Genomic DNA, 19,053 nt, shown 5'->3' with positions numbered 1-19,053 from the left:
GCTTCCAGGGAGTCCCAGTGAATTACCTTAACAAAAGAAAGTGCAGTGAGGACAGGCAGGATCTGGATGGGATATGTATGATGGGGGCCCTCCACTGCCCTGGCTGGCAGAGGAACACGAAGAGGAGGTACAAAGGAGCCTCTGCTAACAGTGCTTGTGGGATGATGCAGGTGTCCCCTTAAATGTGGTGATTAGATGTGATCAGCTGTGTCCTCTACAACCTGCACAGCACCTGCTGGAGAAGGGGTGGGAAAGAGCTGACCTTTGAAACAAGTCAGGTCCTCCAGACCAAGATTCAACTTGCCCTGCTGCAAGATTTCTGCCATCCTTGGTCTTCCCCCACTTTAGTCCTGCATTTTCAAACCAAACATCTTATAAACTGGAATGAGTCCAGACCTAGGCGCCATCTGTGTGTCTGGGCAGGGGGGGGTGACTTTGGGTCTCTTAGCAAGCTTTGTGCATCAAGATATTACTGAACACATGCTTTAGAGAGGCCTTTTCCCCTTATCTCCCTCACTTCTCCCTGCAGAAATGGTGCCTGGGGCAGCAAGAGTGGAGTCTGGCTGGCCAGTGTTGCATCTCCAGAAATGTTGCCAGCTTAGGAAACCAGAACTTGTGCCTACAAGTCTGGAAGCAGGAGCTGGCTCCTGTGTGCAGAGCTGTAACAAGTCTTGGGTTTATCTTTTGCAAGGCCAGCAGGTCTTAGCTTCCTACAGGAGTGTGTGAGAAGCAGCAGCTTGCTTTGTGGGTTCTGTGTAGAAGAGTCTCTCACTGAGCCAGCCCAAGGGAGCAGAGGTGGATCTGGACTCGTGTGGGTGCAGTCAGGGACCATCCTGGACCACCCTGCTGAAACCAACCCCAAAGCTCGGACTCACAGAAGGTCAGAGGATGGAAGGGACCTTGTCCAACCTCCCCCAAAGCCAGGGCAGGGCACACAGGTCTCTCAGTGACTGGTTTGGGCAGATCCCGATAACTCAATTTTTTGCCTCAAGCAGAGCAAACTGGAGGCTGGAAATCCAACCCTTTGCACCAGGTCCCTCTCTATTCTGAGAGCAGCCAAGTCCCTGCTCCCGGGCCCAGTGCTGCCTCTGAAGGCAGAGCAGAGCTCCTGGGCACTAGAAATAGATCTTCTCTTTCTCAGTGCTATTGGAGAATGGCTGGAGTTAGACTGGATTCATCGTTTATTATGTTTAAAAAAATAGAGTTCAGACAAAAGTCTCCTGTAAACATTCCTGAAGGGCTGCTGGTGCCAGGGCACAGCAGAGCCTGGGCCAGCAGCGTGGGGCTGGGCACTGGCACTCGCGGCGTTCGGCCGGCGCTGCCCCAGCTCCAGAGCTGGGAGGGTTCAGTGAAGGTTTCTGGTGCCGTGTGAGGAGCAGGCAGGGCTGTCACAGACAGGGACACACCCAGCTAGAGCTTGGGGTTGCTGGGCTCCAGGATTCCCAAGCCAAATCTCTCAAAACGCAGGACAACTTTGCTACTGTTAATGCTGAAAAGAGTGGGGAGGGAGAGGAGAAGGGAGGGGGAAGAGTTATTTATTTCCAGTTGTTCTTACAAAGCCACAGTCCTACAAAAGGGACTAAAATGGGTTAGGCTCTGACCCAGTACAACTTCGGATCACCCAGCAGAGAGGCTTAAGTAATTAAGCAGTAGCTAATGCGTGAACTTACTCCTGATGACCTCACCAGGGGCAACACACAGCACAAAGCTGACTGGCCTCAAACTGGACAAACTGGAGGCTTTCCCCAGTACCTAAGGTGGGCAGAAGCCCAACACCTGCCCTCAGTCGGCACTTGGGTTCCTTGGAGTAGAAGGGAAGGAAAAATGAGCTACAGAAAGAGAGGTGTTCTGACAAGGAGCTTCAATGTGTTGTAAGACCCCAACAGAACGAACCCAAAGCCATTGGCTCCTCCTCATGGACTTGTAGTGAGCACACAGAGATGTCCTTTCCCTCACCCTCACACTGAGCATGGCTGGAACCATCCTGACTTCAAACTGCTTCCTTGAGCAGCCAGCCTGGAGACCTGGCAGGAGGCTCTGAGAGAATGTGGCTGTGCTTGTCCTCACTGCAGACAGCAGAAAGCTGCCTGGTCCCTGCTGCACACTCTCCCCTGTCACTAACCTCTCCCCTCCAAAACAAGATTGAAAAAAAAGACCTTTTCTAAAAGGCACATATTTGCTGTGTCACCTGCAGCTCCGCAAACCCCAACGCTGGGTTGGACATTTTGCTGAACAGGGGATGTAAACAGGAGCAAAGGATTGAATTCACAGCACTGGCTTTGCAATGGGAGGAGGAGGAGGAACTGGAGGGTTGCTCTTGCTTTCCTCCTCTCTTACACAACACCATGGCTGGTCCTGATCTGGACAGGTCTGGTCCCAGGAGTGGAGCATTCAGTCAGGGGCTGTGCCTGTGCAGATGTCCCTGTTTGCCGTCAGTCCCCAAGCCCCCAGCTGAGCACTAAGGACGACAGGCACCACCTCAGACTGCAGCTGGGAGCCTGCACCCCTCTGCCTCCTGAGACTGGCAGGACATGCACAAGTCACAGCAGCATCAGGAAAGCCCCAAGGTGCCTGGCAGGGCAGGCAGCAGTCACTGCTGCTGCTGGCAGCTGTTAGTCAGAGAGCAGATCACCAGAGCCTTTCCAGGAGGAAGGTGCAGCTGCTGAAATGCTTCAGGAGTGAAAGGTGGCCACGTTGTTAGACAGTAACTTCTTGCAGACAGGAGTTGTTATTCAAGCTAACAGCCCACACCAAGCAGGGAAAGGCAGAAAAGGAGAATGTGGATAGTGTGTTGGTTATGTCCAGGGGTTAATTCGTGGTTTGGTTTTGCTTTTGTAAATGGAAGGTGATTCTCCAGGCTGCCGGTTAGGGTACAACACATGGAAGCATGCAAGGTGGAGCCCGTTATTGCACCAGGAGCTACAACCTACAGAGAAACACGGGAGGGGAGGGAAAAAGACAGGGTGAGAGTTAGTTTGCAAATACTGAAAGCAAGCCCTTGAGAACCACTCACGACAAAGGGCACCCCAGAAGAGAGCAGGGGCAAGGGGGGTTAGCGCCGTGCTGCTTCCCAGAGGAGCTGCTGGAGGGGACCTGAGCGTGTCCCCAGGGGAGCTGAGGCTGAGCAGGGCTCTGGCTGGCACAGCTTCCAGGAGAGGCTCTCAGCGTGACTGGAATAGAACAGTCTGCAGGGGATGAACACCGACTGAGCTGCTTGCTCTTGCCTTTCAATGAGCACTAATGCAGCTGTCAATGCTGCTAATTAACACTGACACTTAAAGCACTTCTCCATTAACTGCTCTGAGCAGAGGAAAAGCAGCAATAGATGCAAAGTGCTGAGCCACTTGTGGGGATGCAAGGGTGGGGGCTGGTCTGTCTACCCAAGCAAAAGTAATGAGGGGAGCTCCTACACAGACATTGTTCTGCAGCTGCTCAAGAGCAGCTCCCTATGGAAACACTAATCCAAAAGGATCAGCTGGCAGCCTGCTCTGGAATGCAGCACTCTCCTGGCCTGACTGCCCAGATGGGAAGCTTGGCTTCATTTCCAGTGCCAAGGAGAGAGCCTGGTTGTGTGCTGGGGAATGTGCAGTGACTCTGGCTGCTCTGTGGGGTCAGGTTAGGCAGGTGCAAAGATGCCAGACCAGTCAGCAGCTAATGACTCAGCATGAGTGGACCTTGTACAGAGAAATGGGGACAGGGAAGTGTTCACAGAGCCACAGTGCTGGGGTGCAGCCTGCTCCTGCAGGGAAAGCATTCCCAAAGGACACAGCTGTATCCTGCACATCTCCTGGCAAAAGAGATGCTGCCTTCATAGCATAGCACAGCATGGCTTGAACATAGCCCTTGAGGGGGAAATGTCACAGGGTGGATGACTTAAGGAATGGATAATGGAGAAGCACAAGCAGAGGCAGCTGGGTGCAGACCTGGCCACCACAAGCTGTGCCACCAACAGGGCTTGGTGTGCTTCAGGCCAGAAAAGGGTTTTTTAAATTCTGGCTGAAGGACTGGTAAGAAACAATTACAGGTCCATTTTTCAGCTCAGATTTTGTTGGTTTCCCTTTAAATGTTTATTTTAAGAACTGTAGACAATTGCAGTCCCAAGGACTGAAGGGCAGCTGTGACAGCTCTGTGGGAGCAGCGAGTGGGGAGGCTGCAGGAAGACTTCTTGACTGTGTCACAGCACACAGGGACAGGCCCTGATGATGCAAAGAACAACTGCTCCAGGTAAGGCCACCCCAGCCCTTGGTTGTTCCTTTCTAAAGGAGTGTTTGACACACAAACCTCCCTGCCTAGTGCAGGCAAGACCCCAGAGGGCTCTGCTCATCAGAGAGCAGGTGGTGAGCACTCAGAACTTGCTGCCAACAGTCTTCTTTTGTACAGAGGTGAGGGCATAGCCTGGGAGAAGCATCCCACACTCACAGCTGTTAGCCATGGGGACGTGTCAGGGACCCCAGTGCCTGGTGGGGAAGCTGCACAGGGGACAAATGGTGACAAAGCCCCAGCCAAAGCCCAGCCACCAAAGCACAAAATGCTGTGGCAGTCACCACGCAGGCAAACAGCAGCACTTGGTTAGTTGTGATAAGGTTGTGCAGGAAGGGTTAGGGGAAAGCAAAGGGGCAGAGTAAACATCCAAACAGAGCAAATCCATGTTAGAGGGGCAGCAGATGAAGGTAAACACTGAGTGAAGAATGGGCACTGGTGGCAAACACTTCTGATGGTGCTTTTTATCTCTTGGCTCCAGAAACTGTACCTGCTGTGCTTCCACTTGATTCTGGTAGAGTGGAACTGGGCACCAACCTTCTCTGAGGGACGGGTTAGCTGTGAGGAGGGAGGCTGAAAGTCTTAGGCTTTGTGGTGTTATGCTCACCCAGTCTGAACTGGAATGAGTTTTCTGGTATGGTCTGGTCTGTCATCACAGACGTGGGATGTACACTCAGAGGGTTTGAGGGACCTCTTCCAGTTCTGACAGTTGATCCTATCAGACTTTTCCTCCCCAGCTGTGACACAGCCACTGACTCTGAAAGCATCACAAGCTGACAAGGATATATATTGACTTCTCCTCACTGATCTTTCCTTGGTCTGGATCTTGACCTTATTCCAACCAGATTCAGTCCAAACATTGCCACTTGTTCCTAGCTGTCAGTTTCCTGCACCTTCAGCGTCTCTCAGACCCTTGACACATGATTACCACTTGCTTTGGTCCTTCCCCAGAAGTCGATTACTGAGTCAGGATGAATGCTGCATTTCTTTAGCTGCCAGTGCAAACTGGGCTCTCCCCTGTAAGAAGGAGGAAGAGGGGACTGGAATTTTTCCCCACATGCCCCTCAAGGAAGGCTACAAACTTAGGACTCTTTCAAAATTTGCTATCTCAGGTTCAAAGGGAAACAGTGGTGCCTTGGTCCTTCCCTTCCTCACTCAGTACCAGCCACTGCAGGGGCAGAATTCTAACCACTCTGGGGGCAAGGCTGCTGGTAGATGCTCTCTGAAACCAGACAGGAAGCTTGGATAAGTGATCTACTGAAGGAGGGAGGCAAATATCTTCAAGTAGGAAATGAGCTGTCTGAAGCACACCAGCCTAATTGCAGCATTTCCCAGCGCCCAGGGAAGCGGAACAGCACACTGCTGCGCTCCCACCAGAGGTCTGACAGCCCCTGGGAAGGCAAAATAAAACACAGGGATAATCCAGCCTGGAGCTGCACCACCAGCAGCAAATACTCACTCAGCAGACTTCCAGAAGTGGCCTGGGTGGGAGAGTCGCCGGTTCAGCTTTGGCAGCTTTTCAAGCATATCCATGAGGACAGTGAAGCTGGGCCTCTCGCTGAGATCAAACGACCAGCAGGCAGAGAGAATTTCCTGCACAGGAGATTTGGGGCTCATTATCTCCATTTAGTTCACAGGTCAACTGCAGACCCAGCACTGTGATCTGTGTGAGCCCAGCCAGGGGGTGTTTAATGGAGCCTCTAGGCAGGCTCACAACCCACAGCGTCCTGCATGCCCGCTCTGCCGGGCAGGAGCTTAGCACCTAACCTGCTGCCCCACTCTAATCTGTGCTCTCTCTCCTGCCCTTTAGAGTTCTAACACAAATAAAACAAATCTCCTGTCTAAGCAGCTGCCTCTCTTCCTGGTGAGCAGCAGTGCAGCAGAGTTGCTGCAGCTGAGGTACTCACATTGACTTCTTTCCCCAGGCTGACAGTGGCAAGGACTTGTCTGACTCCCTCGCCGCTCCCGATTTGCCAGATGAGTGCCTCTGCAGGCTGGGTCTTGAAAGGCCACTCTCTTGCCTGGAGCTCATACCACACGGTCCTGCAACATCAACAGACAAATCAAGGCTTTGATGCTCTTAAGAGAGATACAAACCCCAACCCTGCTCCAGATTCTTCAGCCGAGCTCTGGAAGGTGTAAGGAGGCTGTACTGCAACTCCCTCCCACATGCCTCCCACCCCTGACTTTTGTAGTAGGTGAGAAAAGAGCATCCCAGTGACAGTCTTGAGCCTGGGAGCAGAGGAGCCCTGGCTCACAAGGCTCAGGTCTGTAACAGAGCTCATTTAGCAAGCTCCCAGGCCTCTCTTGGGTGTCCCTCTCTTACCCAAAGGCATAGATGTCTGCAGCTTTGGAGAAGGGCAGCTTGTCTTCATCTTTCCCAGGGGCCATCTCACGAACGATCTCAGGGGCCAGGTAGCATAACCAGTCATGAGGCAGCTTCAGCTCATTCTCCCTCCTGAGTCCAAAAGCAAGGAGTGGCACTGAAACTGCTGCTTAGCCCAGAAGCAGCACAGTGACCCTCCCTGTGCTCCACCTAATGCCTTGACTTCATTTACTCAAACGTTTTCCCTGACATTTCTTTTCTGGTTTTCTGGCTGTATTAAGAACCAGGCCTGTGTTAGCCTGACTCTCCAGCTCATTCTTGGGCTTCAGGTTTTCTTTGCTCTGTGTTCTGAGCATACATAACCTCCCAGCAAGCTGCTATGGGAGCTGCAGAAAGGACTCTGCTGAAAAAGAAAACTAAGTGCATATTCCAGAGATGTCTGTTATGCACTAAAGCAACCCACAGCCCTCACCTGGACAGTGCAAGGCATCACAGCCTGTGTCTACCTGCTCATTAGTTATCATTCTGGAGGTGGACCATGCATTGAAACCTCCACTTACCTTCCCTCCTGCACCACACCTGAGATTCCAAACAATCCAAAGTCAGTGATCACCACTTTCCCATTGTCATAGAAAACATTCTTGGACTTCAGGTCCTTGTGCACAATCCCCTTTGCGTGGAGATAGCCCATGCCCTGGGGAGCACACACACACACAGATGGAGACTTTGGGTCACTATGCACAAGCCCCAAGATCTGGGCATCCTTTGCCTCCTCATCACTGCAGTAGGAACTCTTCACTGGGAGTGGGGACACAGCAGCTGTCTGACTTGTGCAGGAAGGGTACAAGGGAAGCCTTGCAAGGGAGCAGATCTCAGTGCTCAGCCTCTGAGCTGCTTTTCACCCCCTGCGGGGTGGGGCTGCTGGAAGGGTACTCTTAGTTGATGCTGTGGACTTGACAATCCTGAAGCAGTCTGTATGTGTAGGAGCAATGACCAACTGACCCAGGCTTGCTCACTAAATTCACAGGCTTGTTTCTGCCAGGAAAGGAAACTGCAGCTTCTTCACTGGAGAAATACTAAAAGCACAGAAAGCACTGTGCAGGCCTGGGAGAAAATGCCATCTCCTGCAGAAAGAGTCACCTTGGCTGCAGCTGCTAGCAAAGAGAAGGGACTGGGAAGGAAACCTGCCCTGCACACCTTTCTTCATTGCTCTTTATCTGAGTTCTGCCTCCCCAGCCCCTCACTCACAAGCCAAAGCTCCATTTCTCTCCCCACTGCCCACTAAATCAGCACTTGGAGCATCTCCTGCTGCACATCCTCTTGGGCTCCTGAGTCTCAGAAAACCTCTGCAGCCCCTAAGCTCCTGCTGAGGCACTGAGCCACTCCATGAGCACAGGGCCCCCTCCTCACCTTAATGATCTCCTGAGCGATCTGCCTGGTCTTGTTGATATCCAGAGATATCTTGGGGTCCCGCACGAACGAGTGGAGAGTCCTCCCCTTGCAGAAGCTGCAGGAAAGGGGAACAAGGAGCCTTAAAAAGGTCTTTAAAGCACTGGAGGGGAATCAGAGTGGAACAGTGGACATGCAGCTGGCTTTCTTATCATGCTGAGAGCCCTCTGCCACTGCTGGGAAATGGCGTTCTGGAGAACTTCAAGGACCCAACCGGTTTACGTCTGTGTAGGTGTGCACATGTACAGGAGACCTATTGTTAAAGCATGCTCAAGGACATGTCACAAACGCCTCTGTATTTTTCAGAGACCCAGTTGATGTTATGCTGCTCTGACATCTGAAGTCCAGCTTCTGCTCCTGGTGCTGCTGTTCACTGGAGCAGGAAACTCTTTTTGGAAGTGGCAATCAGAAATGACTATGAACCTCCCTGCCAGGCTGCGGGAGCAGCATGCCCTTGGCCTTACTGAAATCCAGCCTGCATCTGAGCAACCCCCAAAGCTGTTATCTAGAGCTAAATGGTTCTCATCTGAACTAAACACTGAAGGAAAAATTTTTGAAGGAACTGGAGGACCATTTTTGCTTAATCAGCAAAGGAACTGTTGCATTATCAGCCTCACACATTTATTGTCACTTTGCTGAACTGGAACAATCTGGAAGTACAAGGCAGGGAAACAGCCTGTTCCAGATCTGTTTTTTCTTTCTCCTGCCCTTTGAATTTCCTTATGCAATAATTCAAACCCAAAATTGCCTACACATATTACACATTCCCTACAAGGAGCCAACCCTGCTGTCCAGAACCCTGAGCAGCACAGCCTGCGTCCGCAGCTGGCCACCTCCTGACTGCGGTGAGAGGTTTATTTTTAGAGACAAAAAAAAGAAATCCATTTCTCTCTCTTTAGAATATGACTACCATCAGCCACTTAGAATCGGTATGTTATAAATAACATGAGGATGCCCTCTCCTTACCTGGTAATGATGGCTAGATGAGGAGGGTTCATGCATGCCCCCATGAAAAGTACCACGTTCTCGTGCCGGGTCTGTCTGTAGTTCATCACCTCCTTCTTAAAGAGCTTGAGGTGATCCTGGTTGTTCCCATCGATCTCCAGCAGCCTGATGGCCACTTCCCCGTGCCATTTGCCCTTGTAAACCTTCCCCCATCGTCCTTGGCCGATGGGATCCCCCAGTTCAATCTGTTCAAAGGGAATGTCCCACTCCTGCAGGTAGACACTGGTCTGGCTGGGCTTGCGGTAGATCATCCCTTGCAGGTGTGGCCTCCTGTTTGGCAGATCTTCCACCTCGTCCTCATCATCTTCAGGTTCTGATTTATTAGTCTCTGTTTCTTCCACCTGCTCACAAAAAGAGGAGGGAAACATGCTGAGAGTCCCACTGAAGGAGCAGAAGCAGCAAAGGCTGCTCTGAGAGAACTTCACGGGGCTGGATGTTCACATTTGACTCCTGCTCTAGAGATACATCTCATGGACAAAGTCACCTCAGCAGGCCATGAAAGGGCAAACCAGGAACCTACCTCTGCTTCACATTCAATTCCATCTGTGTCTGGCTGCTGCTGGGCACTGGCAAGAGAAAACAGGTTCACAGTGAATACAAGGGTGGTGTGCCCACCCCAGGTAGCCAAGGGGGCTGCTGCTGGTGGAATGGAAAGCAGCAAACAGAGAACAGATCTTGATAGCACCTGAGCAGGTCACAGAACAAGGCAATCACTGCAACCCTTCACAGATGAGGACTTTCTAAGCTTACTTTAGCAAACAAGGGACAAAGATTTGGATGTGATTCTCAAGGATTACTGGCAGGGATTGGCGGGGCAGTGGCATGGCCACGTTATCACCCTGTGCTATCCCTCCAACGCCTCCAGTGGGGAGTGCTAGCCATGTAGGCTACAAACTTTTGCATGCCCTGCAATTCAGATCATTAAAAAGCTGTTTGCTTGCAGTAAAATGTGCCATGCTCTGTGTAAAACTCCCTGACTTCCTCAGACCCCTCTGATCTCAGGAGTGCAACCTCACCAAATCCAGGTGTGACAAGCATGGGCTTCCTCCTGCCCCATTTAAAGGAAGTTGTGTCCAAGTGGCAATACCAGCACCACCCTTGCTGGCTGAGATTATGCTGTGAGCTCTCAGCTGTCAAGTTCAGGTTTGGTCACAACACAGCACTTTCAGAGTGGCCTGAAGATCAGGAGGTAAGCACTATGCCAATCAAAGCATTGAGGACTGTACTTACTTAGTGTCTGCAGCTGTCTCTGGAGGCTGTGCTGCCTGTGCAGGACTGGGAATTTCTGGGAAAGCAGAAACATTTCGGACAGAAATTTTACACTTTGGTCTCTTACAGATTGGAAGTTTTAACATTGCAACTGTGATTATTTGCTGCTTATTCAGGAGCTGTAAACTCCAGCACAGACAGTAAGGTTTCCTACTGCTGTTCATTTAAACTGCTCTCATCTCTCCTCACATGCCCAGGCCCTGCCTTCCCATTCATCTCCTTTCTGTCACATCTTGCAAGGTCAGTCTTTCTCTGTGAACTGCTCACATACCTTCAAGGTGTCTTGGACAGTCAGAAATACAAATCCTCACAAAACAAGGATGTTTGGATTCGTCTCTACTGCAGGCTGTGTGTTCCAAATGCACCTGGGTCTGTCCAGTGTCAGCAGTGCACAGGAAACTGAGCTTGGGCTGCAAATCCTTCCAGAATCCAGAATAAATAACCTGTCCCTGGCATCCCACAGCATCAATTCTCACTTAGGAAACAAAGAAGCTGTTTCTCAGGGGTCACAAAATGTTTGCATAATCAAGTCCACCTCAGCATGTAAATCACATCCCTGCCTCCTGTGAGAGAGACCTTGAATTAGCTACTGAGATAAGAGAAAGTCTGAGCTGGTTTAGATACTTTGGGGGAAAAAAAAAAAGCAGAATTATTGCTCTTGAGCAGCATGCAGAAGTTTTCAAACAAGTTACTCTTTGGCAGCAGCAGCTGGTTAGTAGAATTAAACCAATCAACTCACCTGGGAAGATAAATTGTTGTCTATGCTGAATGTAGTAGGCAGCTTTTGTTTGTTTGTTTGTTTTAAATTGTAGGGTTAAAAAAAAAAAGAAAAGAACAGCAAAAAAAAAATTAGCAGGAGAAAACCAAAAGAAACAAACACAAACAAGTTAAAGGATCATCAGTAAGTGCCCCATGAATGAATTAGTCCCAGCTCAGTGCTGGGAAAGAAATTAGTGGATTATCAGCCTGCTGCAGGGGTGAATTTCAGCACATGCACTTTGGAAGGCTTCTGGCAGATGACACTTCCCAAGTGAGAGCTCTGTTGCCAATAAGCAAAGGCTCTGGTGGGCAAACACTCAGACTGCCAGTGGCAGGAGCAAACAGAGACCCCAGGACTGCTAACAGGCCCTGGGAAGGTTGCTGCTTCAGTGCTCTCAGGTCTCCAGCTTTTCAGAGATGCATCCTGAGAAGCTGCAGCTTGTGAGCCCTCTGCAAGCATTATTCTGTTCTGATTTCAGTCCCTTTGAGCACTACGTCCTAATACAAAGTGGCTGCAGTAAAACCCTTGTAGTAAACTGGCTCTGGTTCTGCTCCTTTGGAGCAGGCTACAACAGCAACCTTCCCTCAGATCAAAAGCTGGATGCAAAATGCTGAAGGCTGGGGGGAGCAGCTCTGGAGCAGCATTTCCAGAGCCAGGGAATTATATTATTTTCACTTTGTAGATCTTTGCCCTTGTCAGAGGTTCTCACCTCTACCACCTGTAAGAGTGCAATTGTGGGTTCTCAGTGTGTGAGGTATGTGGGCTAAATTCTTTCCCACCAGATGTGCAAGGCAGTGATTTGGAAATGAGTGTTGGTTATCTTCTGGCAGGGACTGGTAAAGTACAGTTCTCAGTTTTTACCTTTGTCCTCTAGCAATTAACTTACTCATGATTTAAAGCCAGTGAGGGACCAAACAGAGCAGGCAGCATGCATTTTACAGTACAATGAGAAAAGGGAGGAGAAAGAATGAAACTTTTGGTTGTTGTTATTTTAGTCATTTTCAGAAGAAGGAGAAACCAGAAAAATCAAACCCTTCTAAGCAAGGGACTTAGGACATAGGGGAATGGAGCAAAACTAGAAGTGGGGAGATTCAGATTGGATGTTAGGAAGAAATTCTTCCCCTGGAGGGTGGTGAGACACTGGCACAGGTTGCCCAGGGAGGTGGTGGAAGCCTCATCCCTGGAGGTTTTTGCAGCCAGGCTGGATGTGGCTGTGAGCAACCTGCTCTAGTATGAGGTGTCCCTGCCCATGGCAGGGGGTTGGAACTGGCTGAGCCTTGAGGCCCCTTCCAACCCTGACAATTCTGTGACTCTAAGCTGCCAACATTCATTAATCTGTCTCCTGCAAAAGGAATCTTGTTGGTACCACTTCAAAATTTGTAAGACCAGGCTATTGTCTTCTACCAGGCACTGAAGACAGCTCTTCAGATCTTGCCTAAGACACAACCATGTGTCCGGCAGCCTGCAGCTACCTATGATGCCTTGGTCAGCCTCTGCTTGCACAGAGAGCTTCCTGACCTTGGCACAGGTCTCCTGAGACAGCCAAGCTTACCTGGGAAGTTAAATCTGCCATCCCTCTGGCCCATAGGGGATGGGTTTGGGGGAGGGGTTGCACTGGGAGGGTTGGAAGACTGGAAAGGTGCTGGGGAAGATGGTGTGGATGAGGTTGTAGAAGAAGGGTTACTGCTGGAGTCCAGATGGTTTATTGCTGGTGGGTGCTCCTGCAAAGCAAGGAGAGGCTCTCATGAGAAATGGATAATAAGAAGGAATTCTCCTCAGTGTTTGCTGCACAGCAGAGAAAGGGAAGCTGTCAGTCACAGCCCAGCTCCAACAGAGAGCAGGCAGCCAGAGCTGTGCACAACCTGTGCTTTACAAGGAGAAAGTGTCACCTATCAAAAGTCTCCTTGCAATGTGAAAGCTCAAGGAGCCATTCTTGCTCCATCCAGCAAGACACTGCTGCCACCTCTCCTCACTGCAGCTCCTCAGTCACTGACAGACACAAGACTCACTCAGGCACCAGCTACCTTCTTAGTTAGTGCTTTGGGAAGAGTTCCAAACTGCGGTTCCGTTGGCCTCTCTACTGGGTTATTGATATCAGAAGGGACAGACTCTGTTCTTCTGATTTTTGTGACTGAAAAACAGGTCAGAGGAGGGAGAGAGAAAATCTTTAATCAGACTTTATTCTTGTGATCCCACCAACCCCACTGAAATGCTAAGGATCTGCAGAAAATCACTTACTGGGAAGGAAGGATATTCTACAAGCAGGTGCCTCTTTAGTACATTTGTTGTGACATTTTAATCTGAAAGAGAAACATTAGATGTTAAATAGCAACTTGTTATTTCCCCTAAAAAAGAGGAAGCCTGCCCTTAATTTGTAATTCTTATGCTAATCTCCGAGGGAGTTGTGGAATGCTCTGGGCCCCAGAGCAGCAGGCATTCAGATGAAGAACCCTATTATGGATGTCATTAGGTTAATGAAAGCCATATACATATCTTAGCATCTGATTTGGGTCCTATGCTTACCTCCACTGACTCTCAGCCAGCCATGGGGAAGCACTAAAACCTCAGAGCTCTGGTCTGGAAACGCAGGCAGAGAAGAAAAACTGAACCCCTCAGCTACCCCACTGCAAGGTTTGCCCACGACTGGGTAGGAAGCCAGTGGCAGGGAAATATGTTTGGGTCATTCATGTGTCAGGCTGCCAACCTAACATATAATTGTGCCAAAGCATCCCTTTGCCAGTCCAGCAGCTAGCTGAGAACATGATGCCACTGCTAGGAGTGCATCAGATGAAGGGAGAGGAGTCCCTGCAGGGCTGCAAGGAATCAAACGCGAAGTTCCCTGGGGAAGGTCATCCCTGGGTGCTCACCTGCAGTACTTACACTTCACCCCGAACATCATGCTTTTCTGACACACCTGGCAGATCTGAGACAGCCAAGACTTGGTAGAGAACCTAAGTAGAGAGAAGAGGAAGGGAAATGATGTGCAGGGTGCCTGAAGGGAAAGCAGCATTCGCAGGTAGGTGCAGACAGGCACAGCTCCTTCTGAAGAGGGCAGTGCTGGTGGTGTGGAGAAGACTTCTCACTTTCTCAAAAGCAGTGAGAAGAGGCTGGCACCCACTCTGCTGGCCTCTTGCTAGCTCTCCACTCTTGGAGGAGGGCTGAGAGGTGCTCAGAGGTGTCTCTGGCAGGGTGTGCATGGAAGCATCACATCTCTAGAAGGTCCTCAAACTGCAGCTTAGCAATTACAGCCCAAGGTACCCAAGTGACAGAATACCAACTCTGTCCATAAACCCCCCTCAGGCTGGGGCTGGGCTTCACCTCATGATACAAGCAATCACTCTGAGAGGGAGCAGCCTGCACACACTGCCAGTGCAGAGCAGTCACTGGTGTCCCTCCTTGGGGCAGCAGGACATGCCACGTTCAGCATTCAGCTGAACAGCTCAGCAGAGCTGGGACCCAGTTTACAGTGGGCAGGAGAGTTAGTAACACAGAGAGGGTGGGCTTGGCATTAGAACTGGCTGGTCCCCTTTTGCTTTGGATTTGGGAAGGGGGGATGCAGAAAGCCACAAGGGAGGAGGAGGGGAGTATCTGCTCTTGCCCTGTAGGGAAGAGGCAGCACATCGGTACACATCTGTAGCAGTGGATCAGAAAAGGCATTTGCTGTGCTTGGTCCCCATGCACAACAGTGTTAGTGCTGACACTCAGCACAGAATCATGAGCCAGTTGGCTTTGTAAAAAGGATTTCAAGTGCATGCATCAAAAAGGAAAGAAGCTGAGACACCCAGCTAAGGGACTTGGTCAGTGAGGCTCCTGACCCAAGTTCAAACCAGGAGCACTGGAAAGGATCCTGTCCTGCTCTGAGCCCTCAGCTTGTTCCCTTGGTGGCTCCCAGAGCAGGTGTTGCTTACCTGTGTGTTACAGCTAAGCCAAAGTCTCTTCGTACCATTTGAGGGGATCCTTGGGAGAGCTCTGATGAGGACAAAAGAAGGTTTTAGGGAAGCATTACTCACAAGGATGCTTACCAGTCTAGCCAGAAACACAGCAATCGCTATCAGAGACCAGGACACTGCTACAGCACAGCTGATACCAGCTTGGCTTCTGCTGAAAATCTACTGCTAGGGAACCACTCTTTGATTTGTGTTCATCTGGAGGCAGTGTGAGGTGAGATTTGGAGGTGAAATCATTCCTTCTGATGTTTGTGACATCAGAATGGTTCTGTTTAGGAACTACAGGAGCCCACCTGGTTAGGTCTAGGCCATTCCTAAAGTGGAAAGCCAGACTTTCCTCCCAGCTGGTTCCCCACAAACACTGCCACCCAGTTTTCCTGCAGAGTCAGCAGACCTCAGAATGCTCTTTTGCACTGAAAAATTATCATCTCCATTCTATAAACAGGGCCAGGGTGACCCAGAAGAATAAAAACATTGCTGTGAGATCACTCAGCTAGCTGGTAAGTGCAGAAAGGGGGAGAGGCTTCAGCATGCCAGGCCAGCACTCCACATCCTAAAAAGCTCTCAGATACTCAGCTTCTGGCACATGTCCTGAACTAAATTCTCCAGCCATGCTGCAAATGTGGAGAAAGCTGGAACCTGAAAGGACCAACACAGCTTCAAGGCTGGACATTGTCAAGGCTTACAAAAATCCAGTCTCTTTCTTTGACCCTAGATGGCACCAGATTCTTTTGTATCACTGTTTCAGTGCACTTTTAAAGCCATCTGTGGTCTTCAGCACCTTACAGCAACCTTTCCCAAGGGGTATTGCTGATCTGGCCATCCAAATGCAGAGTCATCTGAATTAATCACAGTACAACAGTCAGGAAGGCTGAAGCCCTGCTGAAGAGTCTCAGGGAAGATGAAAAAGTTTGGAACTGAATGGGACTGTAAAGAGCTACAGTAGAGATTTCAAAATAGGCAATATGACAACATGCAGAGAAGCACCAAAATTCTTCTCTTTGCATTTATTTTAATGCCTTTTTTTTTTTGGCATCCTACATCAATTCTACCACCCTTCCCAGAGGACTGCTCCCATCTCTGCTTGCATTTCCATTTCACAGTTTTCTTTCCAGGTTCTTTTCACTGCTGAAAATAATTCCTGGGTGGGGGGGTTTTGTTAGTTTTAAAGGGCATCAGACACCATTGTGTGGTGCTGGAATGTCCTTTTCTGCTTTCTATGTTTCATGCTTTACAAAAAGTTGGGGCACTCTCCAAGATGCCTGGTTGTCTGTATTGGCTTCCAAGGTGACAGGTTGTGTCTGAGACAACCTGGATTATCACATCAGGACAGCTAAACCCCAAGTGACTGGATAAAAACACACATCCCAGTGTTGTGAGGCATGAAACACATCAGCAGCAGGGGAAGCCTTCCACATCCAGGCACAGGCTGAAGCATTCCTCAAGTTGCACACTGACTTCATCACAGAGATACCTGGCAGTGAATACCCAAAGGTACTAAATGGTTAGGTGCTGTTTCTAGTACTAAGAGGCATCAGTAACAGCTGTCTGAAGTCCCAGCCAAGCAGCTACACCCAACCCCTTGCTTTAACTCCATCAGCAATCCTTGTCCTGGCTTTTGGCAGCTGAAGAAACACCAGGTACAGAAAGGAGCAGGGAACCAGCCTGCAGTTCTCCAGCAGGCCAAGCTCCTGCTGCAGTGAACAGCAACTCTGGCTCAGAAAGCCCTGCTGAGGAGCTCCAGGGGCTGCAGAGGGATGACAGCTGACAAGGGGAGGTTCTTCTCTCTCAGCCATGAAATGAAGACAGCCCTGCAATAGTCTCTTACCGAACCTAGAGAGAGAGAAAAAAAATCATGTATGGGTATGCGTGTGACAGGATATACACTTGGCTGCAGCTGAAAATCCTTCCTGCAGTGTCTGATGTCAGGTTTACAAACATCTCTGGTTATGCACAGGCTCCTGAAGGTGCTGCACAGCCAATATTCTCCTGTCTGCATATGAAAGTCTTTGCTAAGCACAGCTCCAGCTTGTCAGTGAAGTGTACCAGAGTGCACCTGAATGTTGGCTTGCAGGTGGGAAGTGCTGCTGGGGCTGCACAGCTCAGTCAGCTGCCAGGCTCCATGGACTGCCTGAATCCCAGACAACTCCTGTCAGAGGTCCTGGATCCCAGCAAAACCAAGTTCTTGCCACTGACTCATAGATTCACAGCATACCAGGTTGGAAGGGACCTCAAGGATCACCTAGTCCAACCTTTCAGGGTAAGAATATAGTTTAAATGAGGTGGCCCAGCACTGATCTTTAAAACAAAGCTGTGCATTGGCCACAGAAGCTTCCTTGCTGCATGGAGATTTTCAGCAGTCTGCAGGGTTTGGTCCACAGTTCATAGGCAGAAAGCTGCCCTGCCTGTGAGGCTGCCTACTGCCAAAGAACTCTCAGGTCAACCAGCAGGCAACACAGTGCTGCAGCACCAAAGCACAGCCCTCTGCTCTTAAGGCTCAGCCCAAAGGCTCAGCCCCACCCTCAGCTGGGCCAGTTTCCCTGACAGAAAAATGCAATTTTGGCTAAAAGGTCCTGAGCAGACCCAGCTCTTTGAACTCTCTCAGGTGGTCTTGTACTGATCCAGTGCCTGCTCTGGGGGATAGCCAGAGTTTGGAATGTACGTTTCTTCCCAGCTGCACCTATCAGTTCCATGTTAGATGAATGGCTTCCATCCTACCCACACACAAAAAGTATATCTCAGAGCCTGGATCAAGCCAAACAAAGGGGTAGCCTGAGTCCATTTGTCTGGCTGTGGAGCTATAGCTGAGTGTACTGCAATAAAGGTGTTTTAAAGCTTGCAGTGCCAGCCAAAATGCATCTGAAGGTAAGACCATCAAAGGACACCAGCCACCTGAACTGGGGAGTACACTTTAAGGACAGAGGAGAATTGCAGTATGTGCAACTGGCTTGAGAAAAACTGGTTGAGGCCCTGCAGCAGCAGCAGCAGCAGCAGCAGCAGCAGCAGCAGCAGCAGCAGCAGCAGCAGCAGCAGCAGCAGCAGCCGCCCAACCTTCCCTGCAGGTGCCATTTCAGATCAGTTCAAACACATTTCCACTATTAACAAACAGGCTTTGTGCTTTTCTTGGGACATCTCCCTGATACAGCTTCTCAGGCTACAGGCACAGCACGAGAAGGCAGCTGGACAGCAGCTCTCTCACACAGAGCCAGAGTGGAGCTCTGCATGCCCTGTGGTGTGCAGAAGCCCAGGGGAGGTGGGAGTGCCACACTTACTTTATTGGAGGAACTTCATCTATCCTGTTTCCTAGCTGTGATTCGTGAGACTTGCTCCTGGTGAGGGTTGGAAAGTTGGGTAGCAGCTGAAAAACCTTCCTGCAAGGGGGAGGAGGAGTCCGTGGTGGCTTCACCTTGTGCCTCCTCTTGGTCTGAGGGGTGGTTGGAGGAGTGATGGTGATGCTGTGAGGAGTCCTTGGGGTTAACCTGCCACTGTGTGTGGGGAAGGCAAAAGGGTCCAGCAGGTTTTCTGCATAGATAGAAGGTCCATGAGTGGAGGCCAGGGAGTCTGAAGATGGGATGGTAGACACAGAGACAGACCGTGGCTGCTGGCTGCTGCCCTTGGGCAGGTGCAGAGCAGAGGGGCTCCAGGCAGGCGTGGAGGAGCAGGGGGACTCTGCTGCACCTGGGGAGCTGCTCTCACGGCGTACCTCGGGCAGGTTCATCAGCACATCATCCTTCAGCTCCCCACCTGGGCACCAACCACAGCAAAGTTAGGGGCTGATGAGAAAGCAAAGCCAGTGTAGACCCCTCCCCACATCATGCTGCTTTAGGCTGTAAGGCTGGGGGGGCTCCCCCTGCTTTGCACCCACCAGCCAAGGCTCAGCTCAGTTTTTCCTCCCCTGGCAGCCACCAGCTGAAGGACCCTTCAAAGCAAGAAAAGCAGTAGCTTAGTCCCTTCTTTCCTCCCTGCAGCTATGTACCTCAAAAACTAAACTCAAGTCCTGTGTTCCAAGGTGGGCTGAGCTTGAACAGCTTGGGGCC

The 19,053-nt window shown here is 50.5% G+C and overlaps 1 protein-coding gene across 1 annotated transcript in view; it reads right to left on the bottom strand.

Moving 5' to 3' along the window:
* Window positions 1-1,410: 1,410 nt before the first annotated feature.
* Window positions 1,411-19,053, bottom strand: part of KSR1 (kinase suppressor of ras 1) — a 64,002-nt gene continuing 46,359 nt past the window's right edge. The window contains exons 4-20 of the mRNA XM_054394280.1: window positions 18,289-18,760; window positions 16,845-16,849; window positions 14,978-15,038; window positions 13,937-14,020; window positions 13,308-13,369; window positions 13,094-13,200; window positions 12,622-12,790; window positions 11,049-11,090; window positions 10,271-10,325; window positions 9,561-9,606; window positions 9,002-9,381; window positions 7,997-8,093; window positions 7,147-7,280; window positions 6,587-6,718; window positions 6,168-6,303; window positions 5,720-5,853; window positions 1,411-1,489 (exon numbers count right to left, since the gene is read on the bottom strand). Of these exons, the coding sequence (XP_054250255.1) occupies window positions 1,411-1,489; window positions 5,720-5,853; window positions 6,168-6,303; window positions 6,587-6,718; window positions 7,147-7,280; window positions 7,997-8,093; window positions 9,002-9,381; window positions 9,561-9,606; window positions 10,271-10,325; window positions 11,049-11,090; window positions 12,622-12,790; window positions 13,094-13,200; window positions 13,308-13,369; window positions 13,937-14,020; window positions 14,978-15,038; window positions 16,845-16,849; window positions 18,289-18,760 (2,195 nt within the window). The remainder of the gene's footprint in view (window positions 1,490-5,719; window positions 5,854-6,167; window positions 6,304-6,586; window positions 6,719-7,146; window positions 7,281-7,996; window positions 8,094-9,001; window positions 9,382-9,560; window positions 9,607-10,270; window positions 10,326-11,048; window positions 11,091-12,621; window positions 12,791-13,093; window positions 13,201-13,307; window positions 13,370-13,936; window positions 14,021-14,977; window positions 15,039-16,844; window positions 16,850-18,288; window positions 18,761-19,053) is intronic.

The sequence above is a fragment of the Indicator indicator genome, chromosome 30, assembly GCF_027791375.1.
Source record: "Indicator indicator isolate 239-I01 chromosome 30, UM_Iind_1.1, whole genome shotgun sequence".
Classification (NCBI taxonomy): domain Eukaryota; kingdom Metazoa; phylum Chordata; class Aves; order Piciformes; family Indicatoridae; genus Indicator; species Indicator indicator.
The sequence above is the reverse complement of the archived record's forward strand: the minus strand, read 5'-3'. Positions and strand labels throughout refer to the sequence as shown.